At 42.8% G+C, this 16945-nt stretch overlaps 1 protein-coding gene across 6 annotated transcripts in view; it reads right to left on the reverse strand.

Annotated features, from left to right (window-relative positions):
* The window catches only part of RBMS2 (RNA binding motif single stranded interacting protein 2), a 192540-nt gene that overhangs the window by 65320 nt on the left and 110275 nt on the right, over positions 1-16945 (reverse strand). For 5 of the 6 annotated variants that reach the window (XM_068265173.1, XM_068265172.1, XM_068265168.1 and 2 more), the window contains exon 2: positions 3652-3824. In XM_068265173.1, the coding sequence (XP_068121274.1) occupies positions 3652-3824 (173 nt within the window). Of the gene's footprint in view, positions 1-3651; positions 3825-12474; positions 12667-16945 lie in introns of those variants that run through there. The other variant, XM_068265170.1, reaches the window with a different exon arrangement.

Below are 16945 nucleotides of genomic sequence, written 5' to 3' on the forward strand. Positions count from 1 at the left end.
GGTCAAAAAGTTTAATCAGGAATGCTGCTAATATCTCGGACACAATAGGTCAATCAGGTGCCCGGCGCTGATGGTTACCACAGGCATATATCAGACAAATGTCCTGTTACGACAGAGTAGGGCATTACAGTAACAGGGCCAAGGAGCTGGGCACTGCAATAACAAGGGTAAACAGAGGAAGGCATTACAGTAACAGGGCTAAGGAGCTGGGCACTGCAACAACAAGGGTAAACAGAGGAAGGCACTACAGTAATAGGGCCAAGGAGCTGGGCACTGTAATAACAAGGGTAAACAGAGGAGGGCACTACAGTAACAAGGCTAAGGAGCTGGGCACTGCAACAACAAGGGTAAACAGAGGAGGGCACTACAGTAACAGGGCCAAGGAGCTGGGCACTGTAATAACAAGGGTAAACAGAGGAGGGCACCACAATACCGGGGCAAATAAAAAAGGGACTACAATAACGCGACAACAAATAGGACCTACTGTAATGGAGCAACACAGGAGGGGACTACTGTTGTAACAGGGGCAACAGAGGGTATTACTACAACAGGGGGCATCAGTAGAAGTCACTATCATAAGCGGCAATATATCGCACTGTGGCCCCAAGCTCCGTAGTTACACCACTGAACACACCCTAGTGTGAGAAGAAATAGTTCAGTATTCTTGTTTTATAAAATGAATGATTTATTAATGACTGTATTTTCCTACAAAGCAATATAAGAAAAAATATACAAGCAGAAAAAATTTATGAACATTTTATACCTTTCCTATATTTCACATACCCTCGGCCGAGCCAAGTAATTATGACATACTGACCACAGTGGACCTATCAGCGCAGCTAGAATATAATGATTACTGTACAGAAGACGTGAGATTGCTGTAAACTTTGCGAGTTATACAGTTCCCTGCATCAGCACACTTCTTGCAGAGAGCTGGCATCAAACACTTTCCCATCTGGCCTGTTCTCCCCCTACAAACAGCTTGCTTCATCCAAACAACATTCCCTCAGTCTGTGGGCGACATGTGCAGATCTCCTTGGGGCTCAGGGGATGTGCACTGCATTCCTTTGCTGGGGTGAAATGAGGTTACGAGGCAGAAGAAGTTTACGCCCCCTGTCTCCTCTCCTCGGCTCCTCCCCTAAGTGAACCTCAAAATGTATAATTATATGTGCTCAGTGTGTGTGTGTGTGCGTATATACAGTACATATATTGCGCGCGCGCGCACGCACGCACGCACACACACACACACACACACACACACACACACACACACACACACACACACACACACACACACACACACACACACACACACACACACACACACACACACACACACACACACACACACACCTTCCGCTGCGCTGTTTGGACACCTGATTTTTAGAATGCTTTTACATTAAGCAGGAGGGCTCTAACAAGCTGAGCTGACTGAAATCCGGCCAGTTTTCTAAACTTCTGTTTTCTGTGTTTATTTGTTTTCAATAAAATCTGTGCTTTCTACAATACAACGAGAGGCACTTACTATCTCAAGAGGTAAATAATTAGCAGATTATTTTCAAAGAAAAACAGCAATTACTGGTTTCAAACTGTTCCAGATTACAGATGTGTGAGGGAATTCTGCTTTGACGGCTTAGTGGGCTGATAAAACATTCTGAGGTGGTTTTCTTTCTCTAAAATATGTGATATACTACAGAAACATTGTTATTATTCATAACTACACAGTGTTATTATTAATAATAACACTGACTCTAGACTATTATTAATATTAGATAACGGGATTTAAAGCAGTGCCTCACAAAAAGGTTTAGGCACCACCAGGGGGGGGGGGGGGGGGGGGATTTATGTTGTTTAGGCACCACTGGGGGGCGGAGGGCGAGGCTTAGGTACCACGGAAGGTGGTTCGTGGAAGGGTTTGGCACCAACGGGGGGGGGGGGGGGGGTGTCTGGTCTTAGGGTTAGGCGCCACCAGGGGGGATTTTAGGGTTAGGCACCACCAGGGGAGGGGGGGGGGGGGGTAAGAATTCGTAGAGTTTGTGAGAGTAGGGTTAGGTATAGCAATGGTAAAATATCAGTACATAATAACGGTATTCTACTATGAATATTTAGTAGTAGAATATAACCAATTTTAGCGAGATTTTACTACCGGCAAATTAAGCACTCTTTTTTCCGCACAACTTTTTTACATGTATGCCCCACACCCGAATGGGAACATAACATGCTGTTAGCCTGCAGGCTAGTGATGCATCTGTGCAGCCTCTGCCCAGCCTGCACCACCTGCCTTCCCCTCCTCGCATGGGAACAGAACATGTCATTAGCCTGCAGGCTAGTGACAAGTCTGTACAGTCTTGGCTCAGCCATGTCGCCCAAGGGCTTGGGTACTGATTCCTGATAGGTGACATGCCTCATGCATGTGTACATGGCTTACTTTTACACTCAGGCCTGGGGCCCACTACAGCGCTTTCAACTGCACTTTGGGATTGCTGACAATCCCAAAAAGCGTTATGCTGAAGCAAATGAATAGAGGTGAACTTACACCCTCTACTGCGATTTGGCAGCATTCTTCCTCTGAACTACTTGGGGACACGAGTAGTACCTAAAGATGTCCAAAGAGTACTGGAGAGTCATTCAGCCTGGCAGGTATAAATAACTTCCACCAGGGACGGCGCTGAAACGACGGGACAGACCAAGGACCATGAAGGCTCTATGGTATCCGAGGCCTTCCCTCTATTTAGGTATGTAGTAAATAAAAAGGAAAAAAATGTGGATGACTTTCCAGTTTGGGATAGAGATTATTAAAGTGACCCTGAAAGCAAAAAACGTGCCCCCAGGAGGTACTTACCTCAGGAGGACGAAGCTTCTAGATCATAAATAGGCATCCCCTGTCCTCCTCAGCAGAGGAGCTCCAGGGGTGGGACCCCCGAAAGTCTTGTCAGAGCTGCTGACGTTCGCATTAGCGGCTTTCCGATCGGCCTCTGGTGGAAATTGCAGAGCCTGATTGTGTCGCTCTACTGCGCAGGTGCAAGCTGTCTGCGCCAGCGCAGTAGAGTGGACCCGATTGGGCTATTTCCACTGGAACCCAAGCGGAAAGCCGCTAGTGCTGCGTCTCCACAGGCAGGCAACTGTTATTATTGTGGACTGTACTGGGGTCTTTAACTAGATCGGGCTGGCTGAGCAGGATGGGGGAAGCCTCATTATGATCCAGATGCTTCCTCCCTCCTGAGGCAAGTATCTGTTTTTTAACTTTTTAAACTTACAGATCCTCTTTAATTAATCTAGCGGGTGGATGTAGCTATGGAGCGATTTCAGAACCTTCCGCAAGATGTACACAACACATGGAGAAATACAAATAAATACACATAAAAGTGAACTACAGAGCACCAGATTATTAGATCTAAACTGGAACTGATCAGTTAAAAAATAAAAATATCATTAAAGCCAAGCCGGACTTTCAGCAGGTGCAGGGTGAGCCACCTCTTAGCTTCACCCTGTGCTGAAATTTGGCTGCAGCGACTTTAAACGTACAGAGCCCAAGTGCGATGGGGATGCTGAGGTAAGTATCTTTCTTTTTGTCCGAATTTGCTTTCAGAGACACTTTAAGTTAGTCTTTCTGTCCCCAACCCAAGAGTGAAGCATATGAATGTGTCTTACGGCTGGCAGAGCTTCACCAGGTCTTGGTCCGTAGTGCTGGGATGAAGACCTCTGATGTACAGGTTGGTTTTGCTCAGCTGCTCTCCACCTCCGCCACCTCCTCCTTCTCCACCTCCACTGCTATTACTAGGGCTGGGGGGAGCCATGTGCTGTGCTGAGGAAACATAGGTCTGCTGGAAGACAAACACATGTCAAAGGGTTAGTTTCACTGAAACAAATGCAGATGAACTATACAGATTTTATAGAAAGTAGGGATGGTCAATGCGATTCTGTATTCAAATGTAAGCAGTTTGAAAATGGACCAATCCCAGACCCAATTACGTAGGGACCCATGGTCAGCTTTGCTACACTTCCGTACAGGCTCTCTAAACAAAAACCAGGAGGCTCTCCTCCAATTTATCTTTGTGGCAGCAAAGCAGACCATAGCCAGAGCTTGGAAAAAACAACTTGTTCCCTTTGAAGAAGTAAAAAATAGAATCACCAGCATTATGATCCAGGAACAAATGGCGGGGACTCTCCTGGACAGACAACCCAGGGTTGACGCAATATGGGGCCCCTGGAGGGCTTATCTTACTATAACTGGAGCCAATTGATTGGCTGATATGCAAAGCTGCACACCTTTCAGTATAAAAGCGTCCGCACAGGATGGGCACACTTTTCCTTTCTCTCTCCCTCTTCTTCACCCCTTTTCTTTTCCTCCCTTTCTCTTCTTCTTTTTGTTGTTTTCTCTTTTCTTCTCCTCCCTCTATACAGAGGGAAAGTTTTTCAGTCAGCCCCACTGCCTGAGACGCAAGCTGGGGTTATAGGCTTAGTTAGTCAAGGCCCTCAGAGGCAGGGACCGGAGCACATCCTGGAGCTCTACCCTCCCTGCTCTGCTATGAAAGGGACTTTAGACCCCATAACATGTAATGGTCTCTCATGTCTTCTTTATCTATGTTGATGTTACAATACATAACTCCTCAATCTGTTAGCCATGAGAAATTGTTCAAATGAGTGTCTTGCTAAAGTGGTATATTGTACGCTGTTTTTCTCCTTGTAAAACTTCAATAAATAATTTGAAATAGAAAATGGACCAATCGAACTCCGCTTGGGTGGAATTCAATGAGTCCGTTTTCAAACTGCATACAATATATATATATATATATATATATATATATATATATATATATATATATATATATATATATATATATATATATATATATATATACACACACACACACGATGGCCATTCAGAGAGTAAAAGCCTTTTGCCTTTATCTGCCGCACAAGGTATTTTTCCTGTGTAATTTCACTTGCATCTGTCAGGGAAGCCTCTTCCTTCACTGTACCATGCTTGACAAGCAATTGCAGAATGCTGTTTGTTCAGCAGCATTAACAAGAAGTGCCCTCCCCCAATTCCTCCTGTGATGCTACTACAACAAAGGGGTTGAATACCTTGTAAAAAGATATTACAAATGCTTAAATAAGGGAGGGGATGACAGGAAGTTTGAGACTCTTCAACTGGGACCAGGTGGCCAAGGTCCTACTCCAAAAAACTAAAATGTTTTTATTGCCATCGTTTTCCTGGCTGGGGACACCTGTCACTAAAATAAAAGCGATGCCAAAGATCAAAAACTGTGACTGAGGAAATAACACTACAAACTGGCCCTTCTAAAACAGTGTGAATAAAATGCATTACTGATTTTGCCACTATAAAGAGATCCGTTTACCTCTGGCTGCCTATTAAGCATAAATATTCTCCATTATCCTCAATGGAGATCCTCCTATCACACAAACATATTACTTATAATAAACTAGACAGTCAAGAAAATGTGTGCAATGTTTTCCATAAGATCCTTTTCTAGAAATCTAGAAAGATGATAATTAGGCAGCCATGTTTACCCAAATAACATAATTATGCATCTTTATCCACCCAAAATAACATAACTATACAGGAATGTCATTCAAATACCATAAGCAACTATGCATCTCAAGGAACACAATTAAGCAACAAGTTCTCAAGATAATATAATTTGGCATTCTGCACACGAGCTTCTTTTATCCTCTTCTACAATTACCTCCTCACATTCATGCATACAAAACTTCTCACGTACCTCACCCCTCCTCTGGAATGCCCTACCACATCACATACGCCACTCTCCCACCTTTGAAATCTTTAAACGCTCCCTCAAAACTGACCTTTTCCGACAAGCATATGCTCTATCTTAGACCATGCACCCTTCAACCTCACGTCTAGATTTAATTCTTACTAAATAACCTAATCACGCACTGCCTGTATATATACTGTATACTTCCCCACATCTTGTTTCCCCCCTATTCCTTTATATTGTAAGTTCGCAAGGGCAGGGCTCTCTCACCCTTTTGTGTCTTGGAATGTTATTCATTTAATAGCTTGCACTCTGATACACATTTATACATTTTAGTTAGGTTAAATTTGCTATTGTAATCACCTGTTCTGTATTTTGTACCAGTGTCCATATTTGATGTATATCATTGTCTGTATCATTATGTATCCCTTGTTTGTTTTCTTACATTGTACAGCGCCACGGAATATGTTGGCGCTTTATAAATAAATAATAATAATAATAATAATAACCACTACGTTGTAAGGGATGAGGTTTTGGAGCCACTGGGGTAATCTATTCACCCCCATCCTGTCAGAAATGATGTGCAGACAACAGATTGCAGTTAACGTGAACCCGAGGTGAAAATAAACTGATAACATAAACAATTGTACTTATTATTTTACTCCTAATAATGAATTTTTTTTAGATATCCCATGGTTTTATTATATATGTAAATATTTACAAAGCAGAATTAATGTTTTGTTGTCGCTGCTAAATGGCAGCCTATTAAGTGTCCCTAAATAAAAATGCATGAACTATTTTGACCTTTTTCAATCTACCTCAGCTCTCAGAAGTTGTATTCTGCCTGGAAAACGTTTATGGCTGTAATTTGCTTGCCAGTGATGTTTACTATATTCCCAAAAGGTACTTGCAAGACAGAAGCTGTCACATCCATGCCTAAAAATGAACTCTTCCAGGCAGCAAAATAAAACAAGTAAAACAGCCTGGTTATTATGTTTTGCACTGTTACACATGCTTATCTCATCATGTCACATGTCACCTCAGGTACACTTTATATACGTAACGTGAGCACACAACGCTACAGAGGAAGGTTGCAGCTTCCAGTTTGAGATACAGGACAATTGACAGGACAGCAGACAGCACCATGCATCACCCAGGTTTTTATACAATCAGCCCAGACACCCTGGAATCCAATCACTGCAGGCAGCTATTTTTTGTAAAGTTGGCACTAATCAATTACCGCTCCAAGTTAAAGCAATGGTTTATTACATACAGTGATGTACTCTAAAGCAATGGTTTATTAAATACAGTGATGTACTCTGCACTGCCACAAGGTGAGCAGATGTGCTTTTGAGTCCAGAACAATAACATCTGGAGAGATGTTTGCAGAGCTTACATCACAAAATGGCTTCTCACCCACGCTCATCCCCCTTGCACAGGAGGGAAGTACCATGGGTTTTGTCACCTGGTAATGTTCATCACTGTTACAAATACGGTTTGCAATCATATCTTAAAAGCACAACTCCAGACGAACCTTGTTTTAAATAATTATTATGGATAGATTGGAAAAGTGTTGGAACCGCTGTGAGGTTATAACTATAGTTTTTTTCCAAGTTTAAGTAAGTTCCCATCACGTCCTGTTCCAGTGACATTCAAAGGCTCCAATTCAAGCTGTGGGTGGTCAATTGGACAGGAATTGTGGCAATGGACTAGAAACCTGAGAAAAGACCCTGTGTATTCCCCACTTTACCATAACAGAATTTTTTTTTCCGCTGTGTGGTTCGTGTCCGAAGGGTCACCTGTCACTAAAACAGGAAAAGTGAGGACATTTTTCTCCACGAGGACACAGCAAGCAATAATAACCCAAATGTTTATAACACCTTTCTGATCTTGCCAACCCTGAAAGTTCTGGTTGAAAGTAGGCTTCAAAAAACCCACACAGAATAAAAACCTGTCTAGGGAAAAGAATAGTGTTCCTTTGAATATGAACAACATATGTATCTTCTGTCGTTATACCAGTTTTGTATATAAAAAGAGAATGCATGTACTGAGGAGTTTCAATTGTTGTTTTAGGTACTGTGATTGGCCTGAGGAAGTGGGCTTAGACCCGCGAAACGCATTGCTTGTGCTAAATAAAATTCTTTGCTTATACAAGAATTTCGTTATTGAGGTAAGCCACCTCATTCTTTTCATTTAAACTGGTTTTAATCGATTTCATACATACCAGGGCACCTCTTTACCCTAATTGTACCTGTCTAAGATATTTGTCTTAAACTGGAGTAGCATTTTTTTCTCCAGAATAAATCTTCACAAAGGACTAAAGTCTGCAAAAAAGGTGATGAACAGGCCTGCATTTCTGCTAACTTCTGTAAGTATGGCAGTTTCCCTGGACATTGTATTCAGTGGTAGTCATTTACCAGTATCAGCAACTCTGGCATTATAATTAGAGGCCTTCACAGACAAGCATTCTGAGTGTACTATACACAGTATTATCCCTAGGACTGTAAATGTATAGATATACACATTTATTGAAAATACCCCAAAGATGCAACGCGTTTTGCGGGCACAGCCCACTTCTTCAGGCAATAAGCAGGGGATAAACAACAGCAATTCAGTTATAGCAAGCAGAGCACAGAGGTGCTCTGCTTGCTATAACTGAATTGCTTTTGTTTATCCCCTGCTTATTGCCTGAAGAAGTGGGCTGTGCCCACGAAACGCGTTGCATCTTTGGGGTATTTTCAATAAATGTGTATATCTATACATTTACAGTCCTTGGTGTCTGCTTTAACGGAGGTGAGTCCACCACTTCCTCCCAGCAATTTTTTAAAAATTTTATGTACTTTTATCCTTCTGGCGCCTCTGTTCACCTACCAATATATTTGAGTCCACCCCAGGTGGAGGGGTGATCTACCCCCTTTCTTCCTATCTACAGAGAGCGACTTCTTAATCCTGAGTGAGGACAGGTCTAATCTCCTCACCTGCCTAATGAGTGGTTACCTAGGTGGTAACCCGTGTTTGTGAGTATTACTATCTCACTGTTTCATTTATCCAATCAATTTTGACATACTACACCATATTGGGCTCTCGATTTCTCTTCAACTACAGTATTATCCCTTCACCTGACAGCCACAGGTGTCCATCAGTTAAAGCCAGTTGCAGCAGAGCAGCTAATAGTAGCATGCATTGAGGCCGCCCACTATGGTAACTGCGGCTAGGGAGAGGGAGGATATTAGTTGCCCGGGAGGGAGGGGAGGGTTTTGTGAGAGAGTAGGGAAAGGTTAGGTCATAATGAAATATTGGCAAATACTCCCAATATTTTACTTTATCAATTAGGTTGTACAATATCTGTAAATTTACTGATATTCTACTACTGCTATAAAATGGTCCCTAACAACCTTTTTCTTTTTCAATTACACCTGCGCCCAAATATGGTGCAGCGTTTAAAATGTATGCAGTTGGAGGGTCTCACATCAACAAGGGTGCAATCATTCCCTAGACAATACTGGTGAAGGTTCTAATGGACAGTCTTATTCTTTCTTGACCCTTGAAAAGTAACACAGATCTGTATCTAAATGAGCTGAATGTTATTTTTCCTCATACTATAAACAGCTAAAACGTGTTGAGTAAAGCTGAAGCCAGGAAGTGTTAAAGAAATCTTTGGACCTTTTGCTACTGTTGTATTGCAGCACAGATGCAATAGATACATGCACCAGGCCTACGACAGCGTTCCCTGATGACGAAGACAGTGACCTTTGTTGTATTTACTTATTCTGGGAAGGAAAATCATTACGGACTTATGGTTAGTGGCAATCCTAGAAATGTAGGTTAACACACCTATATAGAAACAAAAGTTAGACAGCATAACAAATAACCACCGACACAGACTGCTAAGCCATTGTCCCCCTACCCCATCCCCTTCCATCTCCCCCTTTTCCCTTTGCTTTGGCAATACTTGTATGAATCTTGGTCATGCCAATAAAGCTATCTTTGATTTGATTTGAGTCCTATACCGAAATATGAACTGGGCATACTAACACTGGATACACTTTAGCAATAGCCCAATTCACCCATGGTTAGTAGTAAATAGAGCAATGCCTACTTACCTACAACATAAAAGGAAAGGAGGCAGGTATTATAGTTGGTGAAGCTGAATAGACAGAAAAAAAGAACACAAGGACACCGGGAGCCCTTCTGGTGTATTATTGAAAGATAATTGGAAAGGAATTCAAGTATATTATACTCACAAGTGTGGGTTGCTAGTAGAGGCAACCACTCAACTGGGCATGTGGAGAAGTCCCGTCTCCACTCGGCCTTTAGGTAGTAGGTCGCAGCTCCTTTAAAAACTTCACTTCACCAAGGTGTAGTGAGAGACCCCACACCGTGGGGTGGTATAACAGGATATGGCAGAATAGGAGGCGCCCTTGTTGCTGGTTGTATAAATATATATGTTTTATCACTTTTAAAATAGATTCAAACAAGTAGATACAGTCAAGTAACACTGTGCACCTTGCACCATTCAATTAGAGTGTACAGGAAAAACTTGAAATAGGCTAAAGGCGGCCATATATCTCTAGATTTGGCTGCTGATCGACCATCCAATTTCATAATTATTATCAAATTGGATGAAAATCGTTGCCTCCAAAAGCTTGCCTGATCGACCCCAAAATTGGTCGCATGTATTGATTAGACATGCTGAAAAATCCCGGGCCAATAAGCGCAATTGGGTGCGTGGCAGTAACAGCGTGCGTTAATTGTGAACAGCGAACACAACGGAAACCCCCTGCCCACTGTCCCCCTAATGTACTGCACATGTACCCCACAGTGCCCCTGCATCGACACTTTACCTGTCCAGGTGTCCACAGCTGTGCCCGCACTCCTCTTCTGAATTCGCACCCCACGTGGTTGCGGGAGCATTACACGCGGGTCCCGTGCAGTACGTTAGCAGCCACGTAGGGCGTGAACACCACGTGGGGCGTTGAAGAGGAGTCCAGACAGGTACATGTACATTGGGGAGAGAGGCCATGGGCGTCAAGGCGATGTCACGAGGCCGACTGACGAAAGATTTCATGTTGAAATTGATCGGGAATAGGCCTGTGGTTTATGGCGGTCAACAGATCTCTCTCCAATCAGATTCGATCAGAGAGAAATCTGTCTACTGGTCACCAAAATGGCTAGATGTATGGGTACCTTAAGTCCACAATGGATTCCTGCCATGTATGTGACAGCGGATGCACGATCACCGTGCATGGCACAAAACCATGGTTCACAGTCACATCCATTTCAACGGACATGTCACACATACCATGCTGTGTGTGACATGTCCGCTGTCCAGAATTAGGGACAGTTAATACTTGAGCAGATGCATAACAGTAACAGTAAGTGATCCATCCATTTTGCATCTCCTCTGCGTCATACGATTCATGTTCACCTGTCCCTGATGCCACTCGTGTCCCACCACCGCACGGTCCCTCTGTACTCAGCACGGCGGCCTCAAGGAGCATGGGGCATAGGACACAATAGACCAATTTTCCCTAGCAACAAGTAAATTTTCATTGGTTCACCATAAACCAATAAGAAGTCACCCTATTTCTGAGGATTCCCATTGGTCTTTTGCAGCCCAATGGAGACACCGATGCTTCTGCCGACCACCAGGCTATGTACAAGTGGTTTGGCTGTAGCCCGGAACAGATGTGCCCACCATAGGCTATATGGGTGCACGCATCCGCCTGCCCGGGATTATCGTAGACAGCACAGAAGTGTAGTCTGCTTACCGCAACGAATCCCACAGATACGTTGCAGACTGACAAGTGTGAACTGCCCTAGTTATAAAATAGAAGCTGTTTACTGTCAATTTAGCGATGAGTGGAAAACAGACAAAAATTGTCTGTACTCCACTCAAGTGGGAACACAGCCTTATTGTGCACCGCTCAATGGAACAGAAGCAAAAGATCTGTTTGCAACGGACATGTATAAACGGATCCTATGCATCCATTAACATGTCCATTAATCTGCTGCCTTCCGATCTGATAAAAGGACTGTTAATAGCTGCTAACCTAGCCATACTCAACACAGCTTCCCTGCAGGCTCTGCATTTGACAGTGTTGATGTCCATCTGAAGTACAAGTGACTGGCTGCCACAAAGGGCAGTTTGGGGATAAACTGTGCCCCAGCTGTGACTGGGCCCCGTAACAGGTGCTACAACTACATCCCTAAATGGAGAATAAACTGGTAAGCTATCGATTTTGTTTTCTCTTTATGATGAACAATGACTGGGAAACTTTTTATACACAGATGTTCTAATATACTGGAAAACCGCTCTATGAAGTCACTAGCACTTCTGTCATATTGGCACAAACACAAATACTTCAGTACACCAGCCACTAGAGCTAAAATGTATGGGCAGTTTTGAAGGATTGATGCACAGCTGCATCCCCTACCATCTACACAAATTAAATAGCTCACAGACACTGATTCTATGATCTGCTGTCTCACAAGCTATGGGAATTGTATTGTAGTGCCAGAGTATAGCAAAGGACGTGTCTGCAGCACTTTTCACACAAATGCAGGATCTAATTAAAACAATTACATGTAATGACAGACTACTCGATTTCAGTTTGGCCATATCAAAAGAATACCTAGGTACGCTCATGGTGAGCCCGAACCACTAGGAAGGTATAGGGGGCTAAAATACACCAAAAAGTCCTACTAAAGAGTAATGCTTTGTGTGGTTTACCTTCTTAAGACAGATGGTAGTTGCAATCATTCAGTGTTTTCCCACAGTGCATCACTCCTGAATAAGTAAATCCTCTCTTTATGCCCCTGAAGCCAGGTTCACATCCAGAGGTGCTGATGTATAGCAAGCCAATTGATTATACATTTTACATCAACCCAACATCAACCCAACATGCATTCAACCTGTTTTGGACTTTCCGGTCCTTAAGAAAGTCAGAAAAAAAGGGTTTAACTGTTTTCAGTATACTCAGTTTGCACTCTGCATGCCTTTGTGTCTGTGAGGTGTATGCTTAATTTTGTGTCTGTAAGGAATGAGTTATACAGGTCTCAAAGCTTTTGTTTGTTTGAGTAGCCATTTTCCAAGCACACAGGTAAACAATAGTCTGGGTGCTGGAATCTTCTTCCACAAGCACCAGTTAAACAAAAGCCCTAGAGACAAAAGACTCACTTCCTGCTTAACTGACCATAGGCGGAGATAAAGTTTAAATCTGCTGAAAAGCATCCTTTCAGCCAATGACATTGCGCCTCAAAGGGAAGTGATGTATGGTGAGGGGGTGGAGTCAAGGGGTATATTGTCTTTGACCATGTGCTGTGAGGGGGTCTTTTGGCTGGAATGTGCTGGTGAGGCTGTTAGGTGGAAACCATGGGTAAGATATAATGGGACTGCGTATTATGTGCTGTATTTTAGGAGATATTGGGAAGCTGCATTAATGTTATGTATTAATGTATACATTGTGGGCATTGATTACTATGCTTTATGTGTTTATATGGTTGGATTGCTCTGTACATCTTGCTTTTTCTGTAGTTCATCAATATCTGTACCTGTATCACATATATCACATGCAATATAAACTTTATGAGATGCATTTCCACCAATTTGAGTGTTGTGTGGTTTCTGTACCTCTTAGCTAGACAGAAAATATTCACATCATAGGGGAATTGAATCCACTGGGTTGCAGATCTGATATCTGCTAAATCATCTTGTAGCTGCCTCCGATGAAATTGAGCTATCAGTGTCCTACACAGAATTCAACACCATTTTTAAGAGGCACATGCATACACACACACACACACACACACACACGTGCATGCACACGCACGCGCACACACACACTCCGTTGACTAGTTACTACAGGTCCTTCTCAAAAAATTAGCATATTGTGATAAAGTTCATTATTTTCTGTAATGTACTGATAAACATTAGACTTTCACATGTTTTAGATTCATTACACACAACTGAAGTAGTTCAAGCCTTTTATTGTTTTAATATTGATGACTTTGGCATACAGCTCATGAAAACCCAAAATTCCTATTTCAAAAAATTAGCATATCATGGAAAAGGTTCTCTAAATGAGCTATTAACCTAATCATCTGAATCAACTAATTAACTCTAAACACCTGCAAAAAAGATTCCTGAGGCTTTTAAAAAAAACGCAATCATGGGTAAGACTGCCGATCTGACTGCTGTCCAGAAGGCCATTATTGACACCCTCAAGCAAGAGGGTAAGACACAGAAATAAATTTCTGAACGAATAGGCTGTTCCCAGAGTGCTGTGTCAAGGCACCTCAGTGGGAAGTCCGTGGAAAGGAAAAAAAAGTGTGGCAGAAAACGCTGCACAACGAGAAGAGGTGACCGGACCCTGAGGAAGATTGTGGAGAAGGACCGATTCCAGACCTTGGGGGACCTGCGGAAGCAGTGGACTGAGTCTGGAGTAGAAACATCCAGAGTCACCGTGTACAGGCGCGTGCAGGAAATGGGCTACAGGTGCCGCATTCCCCAGGTCAAGCCACTTTTAAACCAGAAACAGCAGCAGAAGTGCCTGACCTGGGCCACAGATAAGCAGCACTGGACTGTTGATCAGTGGTCCAAAGTACTTTTTTCGGATGAAAGCAACTTTTGCATGTCATTCGGAAATCAAGGTGCCAGAGTCTGGAGGAAGAGTGGGGAGAGGGAAATGCCTGAAGTCCAGTGTCAAGTACCCACAGTCAGTGATGGTCTGGGGTGCCATGTCAGCTGCTGGTGTTGGTCCACTGTGTTTTATCAAGGGCAAGGTCAATGCAGCTAGCTATCAGGAGATTTTGGAGCACTTCATGCTTCCATCTGCTGAAAAGCTTTATGGAGATGAAGATTTCATTTTTCAGCACGACCTGGCACCTGCTCACAGTGCCAAAACCACTGGTAAATGGTTTACTGACCATGGTATTACTGTGCTCAATTGGCCTGCCAACTCTCCTGACCTGAACCCCATAGAGAATCTGTGGGATATTGTGAAGAGAAAGTTAAGAAACGCAAGACCCAACACTCTGGAAGAGCTTAAGGCCGCTATCGAAGCATCCTGGGCCTCCATAACACCTGAGCAGTGCCACAGGCTGATTGCCTCCATGCCACGCCGCATTGAAGCAGTCATTTCTGCAAAAGGATTCCTGACCAAGTATTGAGTGCATAACTGAGCATAATTATTTTGAAGGTTGACTTTTTTTGTTTTAAAAACACTTTTCTTTTATTGGTCGGATGAAATATGCTTATTTTTTGAGATAGGAATTTGGGGTTTTCATGAGCTGTATGCCAAAATCATCAATATTAAAGCAATAAAAGGCTTGAACTACTTCAGTTGTGTGCAATTCATATAAAATATATGAAAGTCTAATGTTTATCAGTACATTACAGAAAATAATGAACTTTATCGCAATATGCTAATTTTTTTAGAAGGACCTGTACAGGTTACTGTATACATTAATGTATGGACACTGTGCTAACAGACTTAATGAAGCAACCAGCATTGCGTTAATAGTGATGTCACATCCTGGCACAGTGATAACCATCAGCAGCAGAAGAGGTCATGTGAGGACAAAACAGTGAAATGAAATGTATGCAGCAGAGAAAGCTGTAAGTTAATTAGGATTTAAGGCAGTGAACCAAAAGATATCACTACTTCTTAAAAATTCAGCCTTCATAAAAGAAAAGAAAATTACTACAAGCGTCAATAATACACGTTATTTTTAATTTAAGATCATTTCCATTTTCAGTTCGCAGCCTGCTGCACGTCTTAAAGCTGCTGGGTGTTCAAATTACTATCTTTTTCAGCAAGAAATGAGTACGTTTTAGTGCCCAGCATAACACAGCAGAGTGCCTTATAAACACCCAAGAACTCCCCTCTTCCTGCATGTGTAATTTGATGCAGAGCGCAGAACACAATTCTGGAGGAGCATCACCTGAACTAATCAGCAAAATTACACACATGTGGCTGCCTCTGTAGATAAAAACCAACTTAACTAATTCACTGGCAATAAGAACAGCATTTGTAATTTATGACTTTAAATTGTTTGTCCTTCAAAAGTCTTCAGCTGCAGAATTTTGAATGCTGTCAATAACCAGCTGTCCAGTTGCTATTGATGAGAGTGTGTATAGCTACAGAAACCGATTGCTTGATCAACAGCATGAAGAATACTAGGGTTAGCTTTATTTTTCTACGTCACGCCTGTGCATTGGGAAGATTTCAACAAACATGGATGAAATGGTACCTGAATGGTTTGTATTATAACGTGAGCAGAATAAAGGCTCACCCTGCTGCCGCTCGAATCCCCAGCACTGTTAAATACTATTCCCCCTCTGGGTTGTAGCAACTCAGAGGGAGAAGTAATTCCAGAAATTGGCGAAACCCTGAATTACCCTTACACACCCCATGCAGTATAACATTACTGCTATAGTGGCACCTCGTCCCTGCGCTCATCCAGATGGATCGGGGATCTCTGCCTGTAAACGATCGTTACCCGAACCATCTGGCCAGATTTAAAAGCATTGTTTGCACCATCATAAACAAACCACTGAGTAGGGAATTATTTACACGTTTGCGGCAAAACACTCAAAAGTCAAAGAGGGTCGGAACGATACTCCGTGAATTAATCCAACAGGGCGGTCATTCGCAAACGCATGATCGTGAAACATGGGTTAACTCATTTTTGTTAAAAAGAAACACTGAAGTCCCCTAAAATTCAGCTTATTATTGCAAAAATCTCTTTAACATTATTGCCCTAACTAAAACGCCGCATCCCCGCGGCTGAACTGTAACTAAATCCCCCCCAAAACTCCCCTCGCAAAATCCACGACTTTTTTGGTCGTGGATTTTGCTGCCCCGGGAGGTAGATCTTTCAGCTGCAGCTCTGCCTCCATGTACGTCAATCCGCGCATATCTCCGCCTCTACCCCGCCCCTCTCAGTGAGGGAAGACTGAGAGGGGCGGGCGGAGGTGGAGATACGCGCTGATAGACGCAGGGCTGTGGAGTCGGAGTCGTGGAGTCGGAGTCGTGGAGTCGGGCAATTTTGGGTGCCTGGAGTCGGAGTCGGAGTCGGGAAAAAATGCACCGACTCCGACTCCTAATGAATTTGTAACTGTAATTAAAATAGAAAATATGATAAAATGTTCTATTTCTCAGATAATAGTCATGAAAAATAATGTATATATACACAGTACA

This window comes from Hyperolius riggenbachi, chromosome 2 (assembly GCF_040937935.1).
Source record: "Hyperolius riggenbachi isolate aHypRig1 chromosome 2, aHypRig1.pri, whole genome shotgun sequence".
Lineage (NCBI taxonomy): Eukaryota > Metazoa > Chordata > Amphibia > Anura > Hyperoliidae > Hyperolius > Hyperolius riggenbachi.